Source organism: Manis javanica, chromosome 1 (genome assembly GCF_040802235.1).
Source record: "Manis javanica isolate MJ-LG chromosome 1, MJ_LKY, whole genome shotgun sequence".
Taxonomy (NCBI): domain Eukaryota; kingdom Metazoa; phylum Chordata; class Mammalia; order Pholidota; family Manidae; genus Manis; species Manis javanica.
In genome coordinates this window covers 89,667,016-89,691,146 of record NC_133156.1, presented here as the reverse complement: position 1 = coordinate 89,691,146, position 24,131 = coordinate 89,667,016, and the positions used below count along the sequence as shown (strand labels likewise).

Below are 24,131 nucleotides of genomic sequence, written 5' to 3'. Positions count from 1 at the left end.
TGGAATTAGTTCTTATTTGTCAACTGAGGAAACAGACCTGATAGACTTAAGGGAATTCCCAGAGCCACAGCTCCAGGTTCATTCCTGAGGTAGACCTCTCCCATCTGAGCACCTAAAGCCAGTTCTGAGTTACCCCCTTTCACAAGCAGATGATTATTTGCATGTACTTTGATGGTGAAGATGTTATTTGTAGCTTTTATTAGGTTGCTCCTTAAAATATTCCAAATTAAAAAAAAAAGGAGGCAAGCAATCTTGGGTTTGACACATTAGAGTAAGGAAGAAAGGTAAGAAACTACGCACAGGAGAGTTTAGTTTCTAGAATTTATATATAGAACTTCAAAAATTACTCCAAGATCTTCAAGGATAGTGTAGTCTTATAATCCTGCAATCAGAGAAATGATCCTTGAACTAACTGTGATCAGTTAGGTAGAATATAAGGACTCCATAATTAAGCACAGGAGATGTCTTCTTCCTCTCTTCCTTTATTTGTAATTGGCCACTGGATTAGAAACCAAATTGAATAGGACTGGGGAAGGAGTAAGTGGCACAGTTTTTTTTGCAATTTTCTCTATTATGGTGATTATAGGGAATCCTGGAAAAATTTTTTTAAACTGCTGTCACTGACTCCTTAAGGAACCTGATAAAAGTTGTGGGTCCTTATGAAACTGGATTACTGTCTAACCCCATACACAAAAGTAAACTCGAAATGGATCAAAGACCTGAATGTAAGTCATGAAACCATAAAACTCTTAGAAGAAAACATAGGCAAAAATCTCTTGAATATAAACATGAGCAACTTTTTCCTGAATGCATCTCCTTGGGCAAGGGAAACAAAAGCAAAAATGAACAAATGGGACTACATAAAACTAAAAAGCTTCTGTACAGCAAAGGACACCATCAGTAGAATGAAAAGGCACCCTACAGTATGGGAGAATATATTCATAAATGGCATATCGGATAAGTGGTTGACATCCAAAATACACAAAGAGCTCACACACCTCAACAAACAAAAAGCAAATAATCCAATTAAAAAATGGGCAGAGGATCTGAACAGACACTTTTTCAAAGAAGAAATTCAGATGACCAACAGGTACATGAAAAGATGCTCCACATCTCTAAGCATCAGAGAAACGCAAATTAAAACCACAAGGAGATATCACCTCACACCAGTTAGGATGGCCACCATCCAAAAGACAAACAATAACAAATGTTGGCGAGGTTGTGGAGAAAGGGGAACCCTCCTACACTGCTGGTGGGAATGTAAATTAGTTCAACCATTGTAGAAAGCAGTATGGAGGTTCCTCAAAAAACTAAAAATAGAAATACCATTTGACCCAGGAATTGCACTCCTAGGAATTTACACTAAGAATGCAGCAATCCAGTTTGAAAAAGACATGCACCCCAATGTTTATTGCAGCACTATTTACAATAGCCAAGAAATGGAAGCCACCCAAGTGTCCATAATTAGATGAATGGATAAAGAAGAGGTGGTACATATACACAATGGAATATTATTCAGCCATAAGAAGAAAACAAATCCTATCATTTGCAACAACATGGATGGAGCTAGAGGGTATTATGCTCAGTGAAATAAGCTAGGCAGAGAAAGACAAGTATCAAATGATTTCACTCATCTGTGAAGTATAAGAACAAAGGAAAAACTGAAGGAACAAAACAGTAGCAGAATCACAGAACCCAAGAATGGACTAACAGTTACCAAAGGGAAAGGGACTGGGAAGGATGGGTGGGAAGGGAGGGATATGAGGGAAAAGGGGTGTTACAATTAGCACACATAATGTGTATGTGGGGGCACAGGGAAGGCAGTATAGCATAGGGAAGACAAGTAGTGATTCTGTAGCATCTTACTATGCTGATGGACAGTGACTGTAATGGGGTATGTGGTGGGAACTTGATAATGGGGGGAATCTAGTAACCAGAGTGTTGCTCATCTAAGTGTGTATTAATGATACCAAAAGAAAAAAGAAAAAAAAAAGAATATGACTGAAAACCAACTGTGACCTGAAGACCAGCAGCATCTGATCACCTGGGAGTTTGTAAAAGATCTAGAATCTCAGGCTACACCCAGATTTCCTGAACCAGTTTCTACACACTTAAAAGATTTTCCAGGAGGTCCAAACCTGTTAAAGTTTGAGAGACATATGTTGGTAATATGGTACTGCTCTTTCATAATGTGTGTACAGGTAATATGATTTACCCAACTTAAAAAAAGAAAAGTTGCGGGTCCTTGCCCTAGAAAAATTTTGCAATAAGCAGAGTTTTGTTTCAGCTATCAGATGATTGCGACCTTGTAGATTAAGTGCCTAGTTCTTAACAGGATTAATCCGGGGAGGCAAAACAAACAAACAAACAAACTGGGAATCTAGAAAGAACAAAAGGGAGAAGTGTACTTATTAGGCTAATTGATTAATTACTGCTTTCTACAACAATTCTGTTTCATTTCTTTTTAAGTGAATCAGTAGAGCAAAGTAACTTTCTAAAATTGTATGATAGATGTGTCGAGTTTTGGAGCAGAAATGATTCAACTCTTCGCTTTCTAGGCCCCTGTACCCTTTTTGTCTCTGCGTCCTGCTTTATAAGCATGTCTCTTATTGTGTTGGTTGCACTCGGGCCCCTTTCTCCTTTTCAGGCATGTTGTATTCATATTCAGATCCATCTACATTATCAAATTGTGTCCATCAGTGAATCTTCTCAAATTTAGCAAACCTACGTTTTCCACCTTTTAAATATATCCTGAGCATCCTTAATCCTATGTAATCCAGCTCTCTTCCCAATTTGTTTCTACTCCTTTTTTGCCTGTATTATTTCTGGCACCTTGCACATTTTGCAGTTCATAACCTGCAGATGTCCACAGCTCAGTTTGTTTATTCCTTGAATTTCATCAGATTTGGTTAGCAAAATTAAATTGTTATTATAACAGGTTAGTAATTATATTTTTTACCAGTTCAATCCTTTTATCATGTATTATAGGAAATGGTTTAGACTAAAAAGTCCAATGCTTAATAAATTGCACCTTGTGAAGTTTTAAAAATGCATTTCTTTTACTATAACATAATGTTCGGATACTTAGTTTTAAATAGATTGCTGTAATGTAATGTTGGAAAAACATGAAACTTTATCGCAAAGAGGACAAATTAATAAATTAGCAGAGTTAGGTGAGATGCCTTGGGCTTCTCTGCAAGAGTATTAAGTTTAGTTGCTGCATAATACTTTGTACAGTACTGTTCTGTTTGAGGATAAAAGGCATGTGGGAAATAATATATGAACATGTTAATATTTGAATAAACTGATTTTCTGTTTTGTCTGTTGCACATATCTGTAGTGTTGTGTTGTGGTTTAATTAATAAACATATGGTACTGTGATTTGATGTTTTTGTGTTGGCAGAAAATAGTATCTGAACTGGTGCATTACATTTACTTAAGTGTCTGTATAAGAAGAGCCCAAAGAAGCCTAGTGTCTGAGGATTGTCTTTCTTTTGAATTGTGGCATTTGCTCACTTGCAAACGAGTTGAGGGGGGAGTTTATTATTGAGAGATTTTGCTACCATTGGGGTTTTTTTTAAATCATTCTTTTAATGGTTTTGCTATTTCTAAAACTTGGTAGAGAAAAATCATTATCTCAAAAGATATATATTTCACTTTCAAGTGGAATAAAAGATAAAGGCTTCTGAGAACATAAATTTTCTGCAAGAAGACATTACTGTCTTTGAAACTGTGAAAGGATAGTGATGGATAGTGATAATCATTGTAAAAAGTATTATTGTTTTGTTGTTACTAAACTTTTTTAAGGTTTTCTTACCCTTTCTAAATCTGGTTATTATGTTTCTGATATGCTGCAGCCTTGAGGTGGTAAACCATGGTGGAGGTGAGCACTTCTGCCACCAATTTGAACTGATTTCTGGAAATAGAGGAGTACTGTGATTAGAAATTGATCATTCATGGCAGCTTCTATTACTTTCATAATTCTACATTCTAATTGTAGATTAAAATAGATGACTTAACACATGATTCAGCTAACTATGAACAGGAGGTAGGTGGGCACAGGAGAAGCACGTATCATTTCCATATTTCTCATTCCTTATCTTTTGGAAAAGTATGTTTAGTTTTGGATATCTTGATGAAGGGGATAATTTTCCTTTGTGGTGTAAGCTACAATACCTGTGTAAGTGTAGAAAGAATAGAGTATAAAGCCTTCCTTTAGGAAAGAAGTGTATGTATTTACTTGGTAGGTCATGACTAAAAGAAAGGTTAAGTGAAATGTCAATGTTCTCCCCACCAATTCCCCTGTTTGTGGTTCCTTTTTTTAGAGACCACACAAAAGAGTTTATGTGTCTTCCAGATTTAGTCACATATATAAAGACGTATATAACAACTCAAATGGTAGCATGCTATACATACTCTGTTATATACATCTTGGGTTCTTTCTCTTAATAGTTTGTATTTCTTTTAATGGCTGAATAATACTCCATTGAATGGATTTGTTTTGATACATAGGCTTTTTCCTGATCCTTTGTTGTTATTAAAATAGTATATCTTTTCCACATGTGCAAGTTTATATGTAGGATAAATTTCTGTAAGAGGAATTTCTGGGTCAAAGAAAATATATAGTTTGATTAAATTGCTTTCTGTTATAGGGTGTACCCATTTAGCAGGTTACCTTTTATTTGTACATCTTTTCCAACACAAGACTGTATTTTCAAAACCTTTTTAGACTTATTTGTGGAAAGTTATAGTTTGTTATTTATTTTTTGATTCTCTTACCAGTAAGCCTTCATTTGTTCAAGGGTCATTTCTGTGAATGCATTTCATTTTTTACCTATTTTTCTATTTTGTTTTGCTGTGGAAATTATCTGTGTTTGGAAATATCTTTCCCTTTGCCATTTGTAGCCAGTTGAAAACTTTTAGAGCAAAATTTATATCATTTGATAGTTTCTGGATTTTGCATCATGCTTTAAAAGTCCATCATGATGAGCATATTTAAAAAAAAACCTCATTTCTTCTACTTTTATGATTTTTTTATTTGCATTTCAGTTGGACTGGAATTTATTTTGGTGTGTAAGGGATAAGGTAGGGATCCCACTTAATTTATTTCCTGACAGAATGACACTTAATGCAGCTTTTTTTTTATGCATTTTTTTTATTGATCCCACATGGTTTCTTGTTCATACTTACTGTATAGTACATTTCGTATAACTGAACTCTGCTCTTTCATTTTATTTGATGCTTTTATCAAATATTTGGTAATACCTGGTAAGACCATTTCCCCTCTCTTGTTTAAAAACTTTCTTTTTTTATTTTTTTGCTATTTTATCCTCTTATTTTTCCATGTGAATTTTAAAATTTGGCCTTTTCTTTTGCCACAGAAATGTCAAGAGGCTATTTTATGACTGCATGAAGTTTAAAGTTTAGTAAATACTGGTATTTTTATTATTAGTTTTCCATTTATTTACATTATCTGTTGGTACCTTTTAACATTTTATTTGTATGGCTCTTAATAGATTTAAGTTTATTCTTAGGCCTCTTTGTTGTTAAGTGGGATCCTTGCTGATTGTTATTTGTGGTTACTATAAAATGGCTGTTGGTTTCTGCATATAAATTATAAAAGCTTGTTGAATTGTATTTCTATTGCAGTTTTTCAGTTTATTCTAAATTGGATTCTGAATTGACAATTTTTAAATTAATAGGCAGAATTCTGTCAAAAGAACCAGAATATCTTCATAATCACTCATTTCTGTGTAGGAGTAAAAGGCTGAGTTGTAATTGAAAAAACAAGCAAGCATATCATCAGAATGAAAAGAGATAGTTTGATGATTTTAATGGCTGGTGCCTTTAAATATCCACCTTCACTGAATGGCCCACATACTAGAGTTAAGATCCAAGATCCTGGCCATTGCTGGAGATGAGACCAAACTGTTTGTCACTATGTCTTCTCAAGATTATCGTTTTGTGATTGGCTTCAATAGTAATTGTGGTTTTATCTTAGAATTACAAAAAATGCTTTAACAGAACTGAACTATGAGAAACAAGAACTTTGGCTCACTTTTAAATAATGCTAATTGATCTAATATAAACCAATAGTAAATGTTACAAGAGTGGAAAACTGTTTTAGGTCCAAGGAAAGAGTTACATACCATAATTCTACAGATTTGAAAATTGAATACATAATTTACATAACTTTACAGACTTTTGCCTCATATTATAGTTACTGTAGGTATACTAAGGTATTTACTGAAGCAGATTTTCTTAAACTTTGACATGTCTGCTTACCACATGCAGTCTTATAAAATTCAGATTCTGATTGTGTGGGTCTGGAGTGGGCCTGAGGTTCTGTATTTTCTAACAAGTTCCCAAATGATGCTGGTGTTACTGGCCCCAGACCATACTAAGAGTAACCAGGTACTAAATGACCATCACCTTGATAAGGGTACTTAGTTAAATTGAACCCTGTGAACTAAAAATTAAACAGGGTGGATTGATCACATTCATTGTACTTTTTTCCTACTCTGCAGATGGTTTCAGAGCTTTATAGAACATGCTGTATTTACAGACTCAAATGTGGTGTCCTGCTCCCTGCTGTATACCCTCTGCTTAATGGAGTATGATGCCCCTCTGCCCCTCACTGTGTCCCACCCAGATTTATCATCTGTGATGCTTTATTCATGTCATTTCTCAAGTCTGGGTTGCTCTCCTTTACCTGTTCAGTACTTCCCAATCTTCAAGACCAAGTCTGAATCCTAGCTTTGGAAGACCTTCTTCAATTGATCTGGCCCACTCTGATCCATCTTTTCTCTGAACCTTACTGTCTTTTACAATCAGCAGTTTATTTTTGTGGCTTTCGGTTTGTTTCCCTAGTGAGATTGTAAACTTCTTAAAGATCTTGGACATTTGTATCCCTACATGACCTCTCTCTTCTCCTGGATATCTAAAAAGCAGTTTGGATGCAGTGTGTCTTAATCTGTTAATCTTTACCTCTTAAAACCTGTTTCTGTCCCTGTGTTCTTTGTCTCAATGAATGCCAGAAACCTAGTAGTCATCCTTAATTCTCTCTGTCCTAAAATCAATCTTTCACCGGGTCTTCTTGATTTAATCTCCAAACCATTTCCTGAATCTGTGTTGTTCTCTGCTCCAAATCTAAGCTACCAAGAACTTTCATGGTCTGACCATGTGAACTGATCTTTCAGCACCCATTCTCATGCCCCTTCAAGTCTCTTTCAACATAAAGCAAAATCCCAACTTGCCTGGTCTCTGTCCACATCTTTAAATCATATATGTATTATCATCAGTTGTTAAAATAAGCCATGTTTGAGTTGGTTCTTTTTGCTCTAGTTGATCTCAGTTAACAAACAAAACCCACCAACCAAAAACCACAGAGCAGAAGGATATTGGTCTGAGCACCTTATAAAACAGTAGGGCTTAGCAAGGATGAAAATCAGCATTAATTGGTTATAGATTTATTTTTTAATTACTTTTTTGTTTTACTTTAAAAATAATTTAAGCACACGCAGTGAAATGTAAAATCATGTCTTTAAATAGATTTGTGTCATTTAAAAATTAATAAAGATTATGTTTTATATCAGTGTAAGGTTGACAAAAATTGAGCAGATAATACAGAGTTCCATTTATTCCTTCTCTCCTGCCCCTAGCCTCCTTTATTACTAACTTAAAAGTCCATAGATTAGTTAGGATTCCTTTTTTCTATTGTATGCTTCTCTAGGTTTAGACAAATAGATTGTACCCGTATCCAGCATTATAACATCATACAGTTTCACTGCTCTAAAAATCTACTGTGTTTCATCTGTTTATTGGAGTGTGCCATGTCTCCATCTCCTGGCAACCAGTTATTTTATTTTATTTTTTTACTGTCTCCCTTTTTTGTGGGGGGCCTTTTCCTGAATGTCATGTAATTGAAATCATGCAGTATGTAGCTTTTTCAGATTGGCTTCTTTTCACTTAACAATATGCAGCTAAGTTTTTCCCCTATCTTTTGGTGGTTTGATAGCTCATTTCTTTTTATTGTTGATATTACATTGTATGGATGTTCCACAGTTTATCTACTTACCTATTGAAGGACATCTTGGTTGCATCCAACTTCTGGCATTTATGAATCAAGCTCCTATAACATTTGTGTGCAGGTTTTTGGACATCAGTTTTCAATTAATATTTACTATCAAGGAGCATGATTGCTAGATTATATGGAAGGACTGTGTTTAGTTTTTTAAGAAAGATATATCCTTCTAACAATCAGAAGAAAGTTGGAGTAGGTGGTATTGATTTCAGACAAAGCAAACTTTGGAGTAAGGAAAATTATCAGGGATAAAGAGAAACATTACATAATAATGAAAGGGTTACTTCTCTAATAAGACCTAATAATCCTTAATGTGTGTGTACCTAACACAACATAATACATTCCCATCAGCAATGAATAGGAGTTGTGGTTGTTCCACATCCTCATTAGCATTTGATGTTGTCAGCTGTCTAGTGGCATCTCATTGTTTTAATTTGCAATTCCCAAATGACAGTATGATGTTGAGCATCTCATATGCTTACATGCCATACAGATCAACCTTTCACCCGTTTTTAATTAAGTTGTTTTCTTACTGAGTTGTAGGAGTCCTTTGTCAAAAGTGTGTTCTGCAAATGTTTTCTCCCTATCTGTAACTTGTCTTTCCATTCTCTTGATAGTGTCTTTTGCAAAGTTGGAAGCTACTAATTTTAATGAAGTCTGATTTACCAATTTTTTCTTTCATAACTTGTGCTTTTGGTGTTGTTAAAAAAAGTCATTGTCAAACCCAAGGTCACCTAGATTTTCTCCTATGCTATTTTCTAAGAGTTTTATAGTTTTGCACGTTATATTTAGGTCTGTGATGCATTTTGAGTAAATTTTTGTGAAAGATATAATATTTGTCTAGATTATTTTATGTAGATGTCTAGTTTCAGTACCATTTGCTGAAAAGTTCTTTCTCCATTGAATTGGATTTGCCTCTTTGTCAAAAGATTACTTGTTGACTGTATTTGTGTGGGTTTATTTATGGACTTCATTCCATTGACCTATTCTTTTACCAGTACTACACTGTCTTGGTTACTGTAGAATTATAGTAACAAATGGAGTTGGATACTGTCAGTCCTCTGACTTTGCACTGCAGTATTGTGTTGGCTGTTCTGGATCTTTTGCCTTTACATATAATAAACTTTGGAATCAGTTTGTGAAATCCACCAAATAACTTGCTCATATTTTGATTGGCATTGCATTGAGTTTATAGATCAAGTTGGGAAGAATTGACATCTTGGCAGTATTGAGCTTTCTAGTCCACTTACATGGAATGACTCCATTTATTTAGGTCGTCTTTGATTTCTTTGATCACAGTTGTGTCATTTCCTTCATAGATCCTCTACCTATATTAAATTATATGTAAGTATTTTGGGTTTTTTTTTTGTTAATGTAGATAGTATTTAGAGGGTTTCTTTTGGATTTTTACATAGACAGACAGTGGTTATCATCTGTGAACAAAGACAGTTTTATTTCTTCCTTCCCAATCTGTATACCTTCCCTCTCCCCCCATTTCTCATGTTACTGCATTAGCTAGGACTTCCAGTATGTTAAATAGGAATGGTGGAAAAGGATATTATCTTGTTCCTCATCTTAGCAAGAAAGCCTCTGGTTTCTCACAGCTAAATATGATTTTAGCTCTAGGGTTTTTTGTTGATGTACTTTATCAACTTGAGGAAGTTCCTCTATTTTCCTAGTTTGCTGAGAGTTTTTATCATGAATGGGTGTGGGGTTTTGTCAGATGCTTTTCTTGCATCCATTGATATGATCATATGATTTTTCTCCTTTAGGCTATTGATGTGATGGATTCCTACATTAATTCATTTTTATATGTTGGACCAGTCTTGCATAATTGGGATAAATCACACTTGGTTGTGATACATAATTCTTTTTACACACTGTTTTATGTGATTTGCTAGTATTTTGTTAAGGATCTTTGCATCTGTGTTCATAAGAGATGTTGACCTGTGGTTTTCCTTCCTTATACTGTGTTTGGTTTTGGTATTAGGCTAATGCTGGCCTTATATAATGAATTGGGAAATATTCCTTCCATTTCTGTTGTCTTGGAGAGATTGTAGAGAATTGGCATAATTTCTTCTTTAAATATTTGGTAGAATTTACCAGTGAACCCATCTGGCATTGATGTTTTCTGTTTTGGAAGTTCTAATTATTATTGATTCAGTTTTTAAAATAGGAATAGGCCTATTCAGATTATCTGCTTATTCTCAGTGATTTTGTTAGATTGTGTTTTTTAAGAAATTGCTTTACTTCTTCACCTAGATCAGCATAAGGTTGTTCATAAAATCCTTTATTAATTTGTCTTCTCTTTTTCTTTTTTAACTTTGTGAGAGGTTAATCAATTTATTGAATTTTTCAAAGAACCAAAATTCTTAGTTTCACCATTGATTTTTCTCTGTTGATTTTCCCTTTTCTTTTTTTTAATTAGGGTATCATTGATACACTATCTTATGAAGGTTTCACACGAACAACATTGTGGTTACTACATTCACCCATATTATCAAGTCCCCCCCACACTCCATTGCAGTCATTATCCATCAGTGTAGTAAGACATTACAGAGTCATTACTTGTCTTCTCCATGCTATACTGCCTTCCCTGTGACCTACCTATATTGTGAGTGCTAATTATAATGCCCCTTCATCCTTTTATCCCTCCCTCCACACCTACCCTCCCCAGCCCTTTTTCCTTTTGGTGACCACTTGTCCCTTCTTGGAGTCTGTGAGTCTGCTGCTGTTTTGTTCCTTTGTCCCTTCAGTTTTGCTTTGTTGTTATACTCCACAAATGAGGGAAATCATTTGGTACTTGTCTTTCTCTGCCTGACTTATTTCACTGAGCATAGTACCCTCCAACTCCATCCAGGTTGTTTTAAATGGTAGGATTTGTTTTCTTCTTATGGCTGGATAATTTTCCATTGTGTATATGCACCACATCTTCTTTATCCATTCATCTACTGATGGACACTTAGGTTGCTTCCATATCGCTATCGTAAATAGTGCTGTGGTAAACATAGGGGGTGCATATGTCTTTTTCAATCTGGGATCTTGTTTTCTTTGGGTAAATTCCTAGGAATGCAATTCCTGGGTCAAATGGTATTTCTATTTTCAGTTTTTTTGAGGAACCTCCATATTGCTTTCCACAATAGTTGAACTTACATTCCCACCAACACTGCAGGAGGGTTCTCCAGCACCTGGAGTGATGGCAGCAGTCACAGATGAGCAGCACCGGTGCCTCCCTTTGGGAGAGCTCTTTCCTCCTTCCCAGCTGCAGTGCCTGCCTCCAATGCCAGGGCCCAGTGGGCTATGTGCACAGGGAGGAGCCCCTGCATTACAACTGTCTAGCTGCGGTAGGTGGAGCTGCCCTCTTGCTGGCCTGGTGCAATGGTGGGGGCAGCAGGTTTGTGAACCGGTGTCAGCCCTGAAGGAAGGAGAACAGGTTGCATATCTCGGTGGTGGGGGCCTCAGGGCTGCTTTGCCAGCCAGTGGGTTAGAGCGCCTGAAGCTCCTGAAATTTCCCAGCCTGTTGGGATGAATGTGCCTGGATTATTTTCCTCACCTGTCTTTTCTGTTGAGCAGCAAACTGTGTAATCCTTGCTCCTTTAGCACCCTTCTTGCTGTTGTGAAGTCTTTCAAAGTGCCTGCCTTTCTTTTGTTCCTGAGCGGCCAGTTTTGGGTATCTGTTCTCCACAAGTGACTGGAATCTCAGTCTCTCCGAATATTCCACCTGTCTTTGCTTTCCACCCCACTAATCTTCAGAGCACCATGTCATGTGGGTTTGTGCTTCCGTAGCAGATCTCCAGGGATGGGTGTTTAGCAATCCTGGGCTTCTACTCCCTTCCCTGCTCCATTTCTCCTCCTCACACCTGTGAGCTGGGGTTAGGGAAGGGCTTGGGTCCTGCCAGATCAAGGCTTTCTACTTTACCCTTTTCTGTGAGTTTTTCCCCAGATGTAGGCAGTCTTCAGGTTGCTCTTTCAGTATTAGTTGCATTTGCTGTATGTTTGTGTTATATGTGGTGTTTGGAGGAGGTTTCTGTCTCACCTCTCATGTCACGATCTTTTTCCTAAGAGAAGTCGGGGAGAGCAGCAGCACCACTTTGCTCTGCTCTCTGGGAGGAAGAGCAGAGGCCCTCTGGCATCCTTCCTTACCTGTCCTTGAGCCACTTTGGAAATATCCTCCCTCTCTCCCCAGGTAGGTAACAGAGCAGGCAGCTGCTGCTGATTTTGTTATGTGAAAATTAATAAAAGCTTGATTTCCCCTTTTCAGTTTCATTGATTCATACTCTAATTTTTACTTCTTCATTCTTTGCTATTTTTTTTCTAGTTTTGCAAGGTAGAAGTTTTGATTTTAGGCTTTTCTTCTTTCCTAATATGTGCATTCAATTTCCCTCTAATCACTGCTTTTAGTGCATCCCAAAATTTTTGGTATGTTGTGTTTTCATTTTCATTTAGTTGAAAATATTTTTAAATTTCTCTTGAGACTTTTCTTGGACCCATGTATTATTTAAAACTGTTGTTTAATCTCCAAGTGTTTTGGGGATTTCCAGAAATCTTTCTCTTACTGATTTCTAGTTTAATTCCATTGTAGTCTGAGAACATACGTTATATGATTCCTACTCTTAAATTTGTTACAGTGTGTTTTAGGCCCAGAATTCATCTATCTTGGTGAAAGTTCCATGTGAGCTCAAGAAGCATATGTATTCTGCTGTTTTTGGAAGAAGTACTTGATAATGTCATTTATATTGATTTGGTTGTGTCCTTACTGATTTTCTGCCTGTTGGATCTGCCCATTACTGATAAAAGAGGCCTTGACATCTCCAACTGTAATAGTGGATTCATCTTTTTCTTGAAATTCTATCAGTTTTTGCATCGGGTATTTGGAGGCTCTGTTGTTAGTTAGGCATGTACATATTAAGGATGATTATGTTGGTGAATTGTCTTTATTATATAATGCCACTCCTTATTCTGATAATTTTCCTTGCTCCAAAGTCTGCTTTGTCTGCAATCAATATAGCTCCAGCATTTTTTCTTTTCATTATTGTCATGAAGTCAAAAAAAATTTTTCATCTTTTAACTGAAGTATAGTTGACATACAATATTTTATGAGATTCAGATGTACAACATGATGATTTAGTGTTTATATACTTTATGAAATGCTTACCACAATGAATGTAGTTACCATCTGTCACCATAAAGAGTTATTTTTTTATTGACTATATCTCTATGTGTGGGGACTTGTTTGTTAGGTTTTCTTTTTTAAGATTCTGCATATAAGGGAGATCATATGTTAGTCTTTCTCTGACTTACATAATACTCACTACATCCATCCGTGTTGTCACAATGGGAAGGTTTCATTCGTTTTTATGGTTGAGTAATATTCCATTGCATATATATATATGCCACATCTTTATCCATTCATCTGTTGATGGACAATTAGGTTGCTTCAATATCTTGACTATTATAAATAATGTAGCAATGTATGTGAGGTTACATATATCTTTTTTAGTTAGTGTTTTCATTACTTTGTATAAACACCCAGAAATGGAATTGCTGAATCATATGGTAGTTCCATTTTTTATATTTTGCTATAATATTTTATATTACTGTTTCTTTAGTAGCTGTACAAGTTTACAATCCCACCAACAATGTACCTAAGGTTCTCTTTTCTCCACATCCTTGTTAACACTTGTTTTTCTTGCTTTTTGATACTAGCCATCCTGGCAGGTGTGAAGTGGTATCACATAGTGGTTTTGATTTGTATTTTCCTGATGATTAGTGATGTTAAGCATCTCTTTACATGTCTGTTGGCCATCTGTATGTCTTTGGAAAAATATATTCAAATAGGTCCCTCTCCCTGTTTTTTAATTGGGATTTTATTTTTGATATTGAGTTCTATGAGTTCTTTATAAATTGTGGATATTAGCCCCTTATCAGTTACATCATTTGCAAATATATTCTTCCATTCAGTAGATTTTCTTTGTTTTCTTGATGGTTTCCTTTGCTATGCAGTGCTTTTTAGTTTGAAGTAGTCTCATTTGTTTACTTTTGCTTTTATGGCCTTTGCCTGAGGAAGCAGATCCAAAAAAATATAACACCAATGTCCAAGTGTTTACTGCCAATGTTTTCTTTTAGGAGTTTTATGGTTTCAGGTCTTACATTTAGGTGTTTTATCTATTTTGAGTTATTTTTGTATATTGTATAGCAAAGTGGCCTGGTTTGAATTTTTTTCATGTAGCTGTACAGTTTTCCCAACACCATTTATTGAAGAGGCTGTCTTTTCCCCACTGTACATTCTTGTTTCCTTTATTATTTATTAGTTTACCATAAAAGTGTGGGTTTATTTCTAGGCTCTCTATTCTGTTCCATTGATCTGTGTGTTTGTTTTTCTGCCAGTACCATACTGTACCATTGTAGTAGAGCTTGAAGTCTGACATTGTGATAACTCTAGCCTTGTTACTCTTTCTCAGGATTGCTTTGACTATTCATGGTTTGTTGCATTTTCAAACACACTTAGAGTTATTTGTTCTAGTTCTGTGAAAAATGCTATTTGTATTTTGATAAGGAACTCTGTAGATTGCTTTGAGTAGTATAGACAATTTAACAATATTCCAATTTATGAGCATGGTATATATCTTTCCATTAAATTCTGTGAACCAAATGGAAATGGTAGAAACCAAAAAAACTAACAAAAATGAAAAATGCTTTTGTTGGGCTTATCATCAAACTGGATACCACCAAAGGAAAAAAAAATGACCTTCAAGAAATGTCAGGAGAAATTTCCAAAACTGAAATGCAAAGAATGAAAGAATAAAAAAGACAAAACAGAATAGCCAAGATGTGTAGCACAATTACCTATAAAAGAGCAAGGATGAGACTTTCATTGGACTTTTCTTCAGAAAATCATGCCATTAAGTAGAAGTAATCTGAGATTTCAAAATAAAAAATCCACCAACCTACAATTTCACACTAATGGAAAGGAAGCTGGGTAAAACAGCAGTATACAAAATTAATATGCAGAAATCAGTTGCACTTCTACACAGTAATAATGCACTCGCAGAAAGAGAAATTAAGAAAACAATCCCATACAAAGCACAAAAAAATAAAATACCTATGAATAAATTTAACTAAGGAGGTTAAAGATCTGTCTCTGAAAACTTTAAAAACTTGATGAAAGAAAGTGAGAAACAATAATCTTGCCAGATAGAGTATTGTTGGTTTGAGGCCCTTCTGCTTCATTGCATTAAATATATCATGTCACTCCCTTGTGGCCTGTAAGGTTTCTGTTGAGAAGTCTGATGATAGACTAATGGGTTTTCCTTTGTATGTGATCTTTTTTCTCTCTCTGGCTGCTTTTAATACTCTGTCTTTATCCTTGATCTTTGCCATTGTAATTATTATATATCTTAGTGTTGTCTTCCTTGGGTCCCTTGTATTGGGGGGTCTGTGTACCTCTATGGCCTGAGAGACTATCTCCTTCCCCAGATTGGGGAAGTTTTCAGCAGTTACCTCCTCAAAGACACTTTATATCCCTTTTTCTTTCTCTTCTACTTCTGGTATCCCTATAAATGCAAATATTGTTAGTTTGGATTGGTCACAGTTCTCTCAGTATTCTTTCATTCCTAGAGATCCTTTTTTCTCTCTGTGCCTCAGCTTCTTTGTATTTCCTGTTCTCTAACTTCTAATGTGCTTTTAAATCCCTGTATCATATTTGTTTCATTTCAGGTGCTGTATTCTTTAATGTTTGTATCTCATTCCTGAATTCGTCATTCCTGAGTTCTTGAATATTTTTCTGTAGCTCCGTGAATATGTTTGATATTTATTTTGAAATCTCTTTCAGGAAGGTTCATGAGTTAAGTTTTACTTGCCCTCTTTCTGGTGTTTGTGGGATTTTGGTTTGAACCAGGTTCATTTGACTTTTCATATTTGTAGGTGGCGCCCTCTAGTGCCCAGAAACTCTACTCCCTGGAGCTGCTCAGCCCCTGGAGCAATGGCGGGGGTCACAGTGGAATGACATTGGTGCCTGTCCGGAAGAAAGATGTCTTTCCTGCTTCCCGGATGCAGTGCCTGACTCCACAGCTAGGGCTGGTGGCCAAGCATGCAGGAAGAAGCCTCTGTGCTTTGCAATTGTAGCTGCCATAGGTGGAGCTTCCCTCTGGCTGGCCTGGTTTGCTAGCCAGTGCCGGCTGGGAGGAAGGTGCAGCTGGCTGCATATCGTGGTTGGTGGCCGCATCGAGGTGCATAGCCAGCCAGGGGGATGGATCGCCTGAAGCTCCTTGAAAGTTCCCAGCCTACTGGGCAGAGTGCGCCCAGACAATTTGGTCCACCTGCCCTTTTTCCTGAGCAGTAAGCTCCGTGCAATCCTTGCTCCCTTAGCAACTTTCTCACTGTTAGGAAGTTTCTCAGATTGTCCACCTTTCTTTTGTCCCAGAACGGCTGGATGTGGATCCCTGTTTTCCACAAGTGGCTGGAACCTCAGTCTCTCCAATTATTCCACCTGTCTTAGCTTTCTAATCCCACTAATCTCCAGAGCACCATGTAATGTAGGTTCTTGCTCCCAGAGCAGACCTCCAGGGCTGGGTGTCCAGCAGTCTAGGCCTCCATCCCTTCTCTGCTCCATTTCTCTTTCTCCCTGCAGTGAGCTGGTGTGGGGGAAGGGCTTGGGTCCCTTTGGATCACGGCTTTGGTTTGTTACCCTTTTCCTTGAGGTCTGCTGGTTTCTCCAGGTGTAGACAGTCTGTCACAGCCTTCTTTCCTGTTGCTCTTTCAGGGTTTGATGTATTTGTTATATTTTCATATTATATGTGGTTTTGGGAGGATATTTCTGTCTCACCTTTCATGCTGCCATCTTTAATCCCTGTCCCCCTGAGTGTGGTTCTTATGCTTGCTCTGTCTCTTCAAATTATTTTTTTAATGTGCCTTATCGTTTTTTATTGAAAGCTAGGCATAAAGTACTAGGTAAAAGGAGCTGAGGTAAATGTGGATTAGTGTGAAGTTTTATTTGGCTATAGGTTACACTGTGTGTTAATTTAGGTAGCAGCTGTAGGTGTCTGGCTAAAGTTTCCTCTGTTGTCTGTTTTTGTCTGACTTGTTTTTTTTTCCTAGGTACTGCTTAAATAAGATCTAATACATGACTCCAGCCTTGTGCTGTTTGCTTTCAACTTCTCTATGTCTTTATATTTAAAATACATCTCTTTCAGTCTTGTTTTTTTATCCATTCTGACACTTGCTACCTTTATATCAGTGTTTAGTCAATTTACATATAATTGTTCACAAGGATGAATTTAGGATTTTTTTCTATTTGTATCTAGTTTTCTTCTCTTTTTTGCCTTCTTTTGAGTTCATTCAGTAGTTTTTATAATTCAGCTTTATTGAGTTCATAGCTGTATTTCCTTGCATTGTTAATCTTTAGTGGTTGCCACAGAAATTATACCATATTTAAAAGTAATATTGTTCTACTTTATCTTAGACATAAGAACCTATGTGTGTTCATATAGGTTCATCTCTGCCCCTGTTCTTTATGCCATGTCATATGTATTATCACATATATTATTAACCTCACAGCATAGTATTTTTTGTTTTAAACACTACCTATTTTATAGAAATTAAGGAGATAAAAGTATCTTATAATTACTCATTTGTTATTTCCAGTATTTATTCTTTCTGAAAATCCAAATTTCCATTTATCATTTCCCTTAAACCTGAACTTTTTTTTCTTAAACATTTCTTATAGTGTCAGTGTACTCATGCAGAGTTCTCCCAGCTTCCATTTATCTAGAAATACATAAATTTTGTCTTTTCAAGGTTATTTTCCTGGAAATGGACTCTGGTTTGGTGGGTGTGTTGCCACTGTGTTTCCCTTCCAGCATTTGGAAGATGTCAGTCACTCTCCTGTTCTCCATCATTTTTTATCTCAATCTGCATTCATACATATATTTGTTTCTCTATGTGATGTATTATTTTTCTCTGGCTGTTCTTAAGATTTTTCTCTTATTTTTAATTTTTGGCAGTTTGATTATGATGAGTATAGTTCTATTTTACTTTGCATTTATCTGTGTTATTCTAGGAGATTCTTGAATATGTAAATTGGTATCTTTCAAGAAAGTTGGGATTCTGTTGGCCATTCTTTAATGAAATATTTTTTCTGCCCCATTTTCTCCTGTTCATCTGGAACTCCAAAAAATATATCTTAACCCTTCTAGTATTATCCCCCTGGGTCCCTGAAGCTTTGTTCTTTTTTTTCTTCTCTTTCAGATTGGATAATTTCTCTTAATTTGTCTTCAAGCTTACGGATTCATTTTGTCTTTACTATTATACTCTACACCCATTCAGCAAATTTTTTATTTTAGACATTATATTTTTCAGTTTGAATGTCCTTTAAGATATTTTCTATTTCTCTTTTGAGAATTTCTATGTTTATTCTTTATGGGCATGTTTCCTTTGTGTCATTAGCATCATGTAATAACTGCTTTAAAGTTTTTGCTGGAACAGTCTGTTTCATCTTGCAATTGGTCTCCATTGAATACTTTTTTAGTATTGAGTTGTTTTTCCATTTCTTCATAGATATGCTGAATGTGGATTGTATTCTGAACCTTATAATGGCTTGCAGAGCCTCTGGTGTATGTTATATTCCTTCAGGGAGTATTGATTTTTAGTGTTTTGTTTTATTGGACAGTTTATCTGATTGGTTCAAACTGTAAATTCTATCTCCCTTACAGAGAGCAGCACCTAAAATACTAATTTTTATTCTCAGCTCTGTTGCTTAGAGCCTGACCTGTGCATATATAGTCCCAGTAATCAGCCTGAGATTTGAATAGAGTGTATATGCCAATTTGGGATTGCATCCTCTGGCTTTCACCTCTTTAGTATCTCCCCCTACTTTCCAGCTGCTGTGGTTGCTCTGAACACTGACCTCTGTTTCTTCAAGCCACCAAGATGGTTAATGTTTATTTGTATTTTAGTCCCACTCCTCTCTTCCTTTGGCAGCCACTGGGCCTGCCTTCAAGGCCAAAAGCCATGAATAAAAAATCACTCAGGGACTTCCCTTCTATTAACTGTTGATAGCCCCTGAAAATTTTACCTACTTTATTCAGTCACTTTACAGTGTCTCAGGTAGTTGTTTTGTAATATTTTGCCCAGGTTTTATAGTTATTATCAGTGGGAGAGTTGGGCTAATATGAGCTACTCAGCTGATACCAAAAATGGAAATTCTCAATGTTAGTTGCAGAAGTTGGAATTACAATAGCCTTAAAAGAGTAGAATGATAACTAATATTTATATTGTACTTACTTGTTTTAAAGCACATTAATGTAGATTATCTGATTTTTTGTGATTAGTTTAATGATATAGTAGGCAGAATATTAAATCCTTAAATACTGCTGTACTTTGTGCCATGAACCTGGGTAGAAAGCACAGTATGATAACTAAAGCATAGAGTTAGGAAGAAGGTAGCGGAAACTTAGGTTTGAAAAGAATAGCAGAATTTTGTGCCACTGGGGAAATGAGAGTATCACCAGGTAAATGGAGGCCAAAAATAAGTATATGAAATACTGTCTTGTCTAGATGGTTCTTTCAAAGATTCTTTAAATTTTAACTTAAGCTTCCTTGGTAGATAGATAGCTTCTTTCTCTCTACTCAAAACTATGTCCTAGTTTACCACCATCTTCCCATCTCTTACTCTTTCTCATCATATTTCATCATGTTATTTTTATTTTTAAGAAATTTTTTTGTTTTTACTGTAGCTCATATACAATATTGGTTTCAGGTGTACAATATAGTGCTTCAACAGTCACATACATAATTAAATCCTCATCCCAATTAGTGCATTTTACTATCTGTCAACATAAAAGGATGTAAGAGAATCATTGACTATATTCTCTATGCTGTACTTCCATCACCATGACCAACTTACATTATGATGGAGAATTTTATGCCTTCTTTTCCCCCTCACCTACCTCAGCCATTTCCCATGGTAACCACCAGTCACTTCTCATTGTCTATGAGTTTACTCCTATTTTTTTCATTTTGTTTTGTATTAAATTACACACATAAATTAAATTGTACAGTATTTGTTTTTCTCTGCCTGGCTTATTTCACTTATATAATTCTGTCCATCCATGCTGTCACAAATGGCAGGATTTCTTTCTTTTTTATGGCTCAATAATATTCCATTGTGCAGATGTACCACATTTTCTTTATCTAGTCATCTATTGATGGACACTTTGATTGTTTCCATATCTTGGCTACTGTAAAGAATATGACCATAAACACAGGGATGCATATATCTTTTTGAATCAGAGGTTTGTTTTCTTCAGGTTAATTTCTAGAAGTGGAATTACTGGATCATGTGGTATTTCTATTTTTAGTTTTATGAGGAACCTCCATCCTGCTTTCCACAGTGGCTGCACCAATTTACATTCCCACCAACAGTGTAGGAGGGTTCCCATTTCTCCACATCCTCACCAACACTTGTTATTTCTTGTCTTTTGGATAGTAACCATTCTGGTTGGTGTGAGGTGCTATCTCATTGTGGTTTTGATTTGTACTTCCCTGATGATTAATGATGTGGAGCATCTTTTCATGTGCCTGTTGGGCATCTGTATTTCTTCTTTGGAGAAATGCCTGTTCAGGTCCTCAGCCCATTTTTTCTTTAATTCACGTTTTTTTTTATTAAGGTATCGTTGATATACTATCTTATGAAGGTTTCTCATGAGCAACATTGTGGTTACTACGTTCATCCATATTATCAAGTCCCCTCAACACCCACCCCATTGCAGTCACTGTCCATCAGGGTAGTAAGATGTTACAGAGTCATTACTTGTCTTATCCATGCTATATCCCTTCCCCATGAGGGAAATCATTTGGTACTTGTCTTTTTCTGCCTGGCTCATTTCACTGAGCATATTACCTTCCAGCTCCATCCATGTTGTTGCAAATGGTAGGATTTGTTTTCTTTTTATGGCTGGATAATATTCCATTGTGTATATATACCACATCTTTATCCATTCATCTGCTGATGGATGCTTAGGTTGCTTCCATATCTTGGCTATTGTAAATAGTGCTGTGGTAAACATAGGGGTGCCTATGTCTTTTTCAATCTGGGATCTTGTTTTCTTTGGGTAAATTCCTAGAAGTGGAATTCCTGGGTCAAATGGTATTTCTATTTTTAGTTTTTTGAGGAACCTCCATACTGCTTTCCACAGTGGTTGAACTAATTTACATTCACGCCAGCAGTGTAGGAGGGTTCCCCTTTCTCTGCATCCTTGCCAGCATTTGTTATTCCTTGTCTTTTGGATGTTGGCCATCCTGACTGGTATGAGGTGGTATCTCATTGTGGTTTTAATTTGCATTTCCTTAGGGATTAACAATGTGGAGCATATTTTCATGTGCCTCTTGGCCATCTGAATTTCTTCTTTGGAGAAGTATCTTTTCAGATCCTCCACCCATTTTTTAATCAGGTTATTTGTTTTTTTTGAGTGTTGAGGCATGTGAATTCTTTATATATTTTGGATATTAACTCCTTATTAGATAAGTCATTTATGATTATATTCTCCTTTACTGTAGGATGCATTTTAGTTCTGTTGATGGTGTCCTTTGCTGTACCGAAGCTTTTTAGTCTGATGTCCCATTTGTTCATTTTTGCTCAGCCTATTTTTTAATTGGGTTATTTATTTTTTTGGTGTTGAGGTATATGAGTTCTTTATATATTTTGGATGTAACCCTTTATTGGATAAATTATTTATGAATATATTCTCCCTTTTGGTAGGTTGCCTTTTTGATTTGTTGGTGGTGTCCTTTGGTGTGCAGAAGCTTTTTGGTTTGATGTAGTCTCACTTTATTTTTATTTTTGTTTCCCTTGCCTGAGGACAGGTCCAGAAAAAAAAGTTTCTAATGTTGATGTTCAAGACTTAGCTGCCTGTGCTTTCTTTTAGGAGTTTTATAGTATCAGGTCTTATATTTAGGTCTTTAATCCACTTTGAGTTTATTTTTGTGTATTGTTTAAGGCAGTGGTCCAGTTTCATTCTCTTGCATGTAGCTGTCCAGTTTCCCCAGCACCATTTATTGAAGAGACTGTCTTTTCCCCATTGTATATTCATGGCTCTTTTATCATACATTACTTGACTGTATATGCATGGGTTAATTTCTGTGCTCTCTATGCTGTTCTAATGATCTTTGGTTTTGTTCTTAGGCCAGTATCATACTGTTTTGATTACTGTAGCTTTGTAGTATAGTTTGAGGTCAGGGAGCATAATACCCCAGCTTTGTTCTTTCTCAAGTTTGCTTTGGCAAAAGAATAAAAAATCTAACATTTTTCACAGTTTGTAATTTTTAAAAATTGATTTAGTTCTTTATTATTTGCCACATTGGAAGCTCTGTGAGAAAAGGAACCATGGTTTTGTATGCCCAGCCCCTAGCCCAATGCTCAACATGTTTGGTGCCAGGTTCATATCTGAGGAGTGAATGAATTACTGACTACACACATACACGTTCACACACATTCATACATAAGTATCAAGAAATACAAAGAACTATGTTGATCATACTCAGTGTTAAACTCTACTTTCAGTAGAGGGTTTTTTTTTCCCATCTGGATTTTGGAGGAAGCGATAGGCTTAAGTTGAAGAAAGTTGTCTAGGCAATGTTCCACATTGGGAGAAAGAAAGGAGTGGCAACAAGAGTTGGGGCAAGAATTAGTAAATCAGTATTGGTAAGACAGATAACTACTTTGTAAATTAGCAATGAAAAAATTTTTTTGTATAAATATGGAGAAGGCTATCAAATGATGGGAAAATTTTTTTTAAGGCATTAAGGCTAGTCAGATAGTATGAAGTGCCAGAAAATACAGAGAACAGGAATAATATGGTGAAAGCAGTTTGAAAAGGTTGATTCAGGCATTGGTCTTAAGGAGCATAATATGTGAGGCATGGAGATGAGTGATGTAAAGCAATCTATGCTTTTCATTCCCCCCTGCTTCTGTGTTTCAGGATTTCAAGGTCCTGAGATGATAGATAGGGAGTTAAAAAGCAAGTATTTATAGAACATTATGATTGGATCTCTTTATAGTGAAACTTTTCTTGTTCCACAGCTCTTGGATAAGCACAAGAATACAGAGAGCATGGTGGAGCTTCTGGACTTGTATCAGATGGAGGATGAAGCCTATAGCAGCCTTGCAGAAGCCACAACTGAACTCTATCAGTATTTACTGCAGCCATTCAGAGACATGAGAGAACTTGCCATGCTACGAAGACAGCAGATCAAGGTACTTTTTGAAAAACTAAACAGTAGCCTGTCTGTTTCATAGTTCAGGTCAGCCTGGCTGGCCATGCATCTTAATTACTAGAGGAACTCTTTAAAAATGTAGGTTGGTCCTTTCCCCCACACCCTCCGCCCAGCCAGATTCTGGTTTGGTAGGTTTGGGTTACATAGAGCCTGAGCACCTCATTTTAAAACATTATTAAAAGGCAATTCTACTGAGTAGCTAGTTAGAAAAGCCTAGGAAATAAAGTTGTAAATACATCCAGAGATTCCCATCTTCCCCCCTTTCCTGTACTTCTCTCCCTCTATTCCTGCCTCCCTTTTAATGTTTTGGATACTGTGTAGTCCTAGATAGCTTTACCAGCAGTTTTGGAAGCCCTTGTTTTGAAAGTTGTAAGTATTTAATTGTAGAGCTTTAAGATTTTTGACATTTATCATGTGTAAAATATGTATTACATTTTTTGAGGCAAACGTTGAAGGGTGTATTTCTAAAGCTGACCTGAAATCAATGTTACCATGCTTAATTCACATGGAAATGTTGCTGAACAAGGACATTAGAATTGTTTTTGCATAATGGATTAAGTTGGAACAACACTGTATAAGAAATTTATTGAGAATATTAGCAATTATTCTGAGAACTTTATGCTTGCAAACAACGACAGGTAGTATGTTTGAAAAAATATGACAAGTTAAAGCAAGTTTGTATGTCTTTTTTCCCTTAACTAATGAGTGAGGATATAGGGCAGCACAGACTTAGTCACACAATTTATACATTCTCCTTTATTAATACTTTTGAAAAATA

At 36.1% G+C, this 24,131-nt stretch overlaps 1 protein-coding gene across 1 annotated transcript in view; it reads left to right on the top strand.

Moving 5' to 3' along the window:
• Window positions 1-24,131, top strand: part of JMY (junction mediating and regulatory protein, p53 cofactor) — a 98,310-nt gene that overhangs the window by 12,974 nt on the left and 61,205 nt on the right. Inside the window, exon 2 of the mRNA XM_073234721.1 lies at window positions 23,160-23,333. Within this exon, the coding sequence (XP_073090822.1) occupies window positions 23,160-23,333 (174 nt within the window). The remainder of the gene's footprint in view (window positions 1-23,159; window positions 23,334-24,131) is intronic.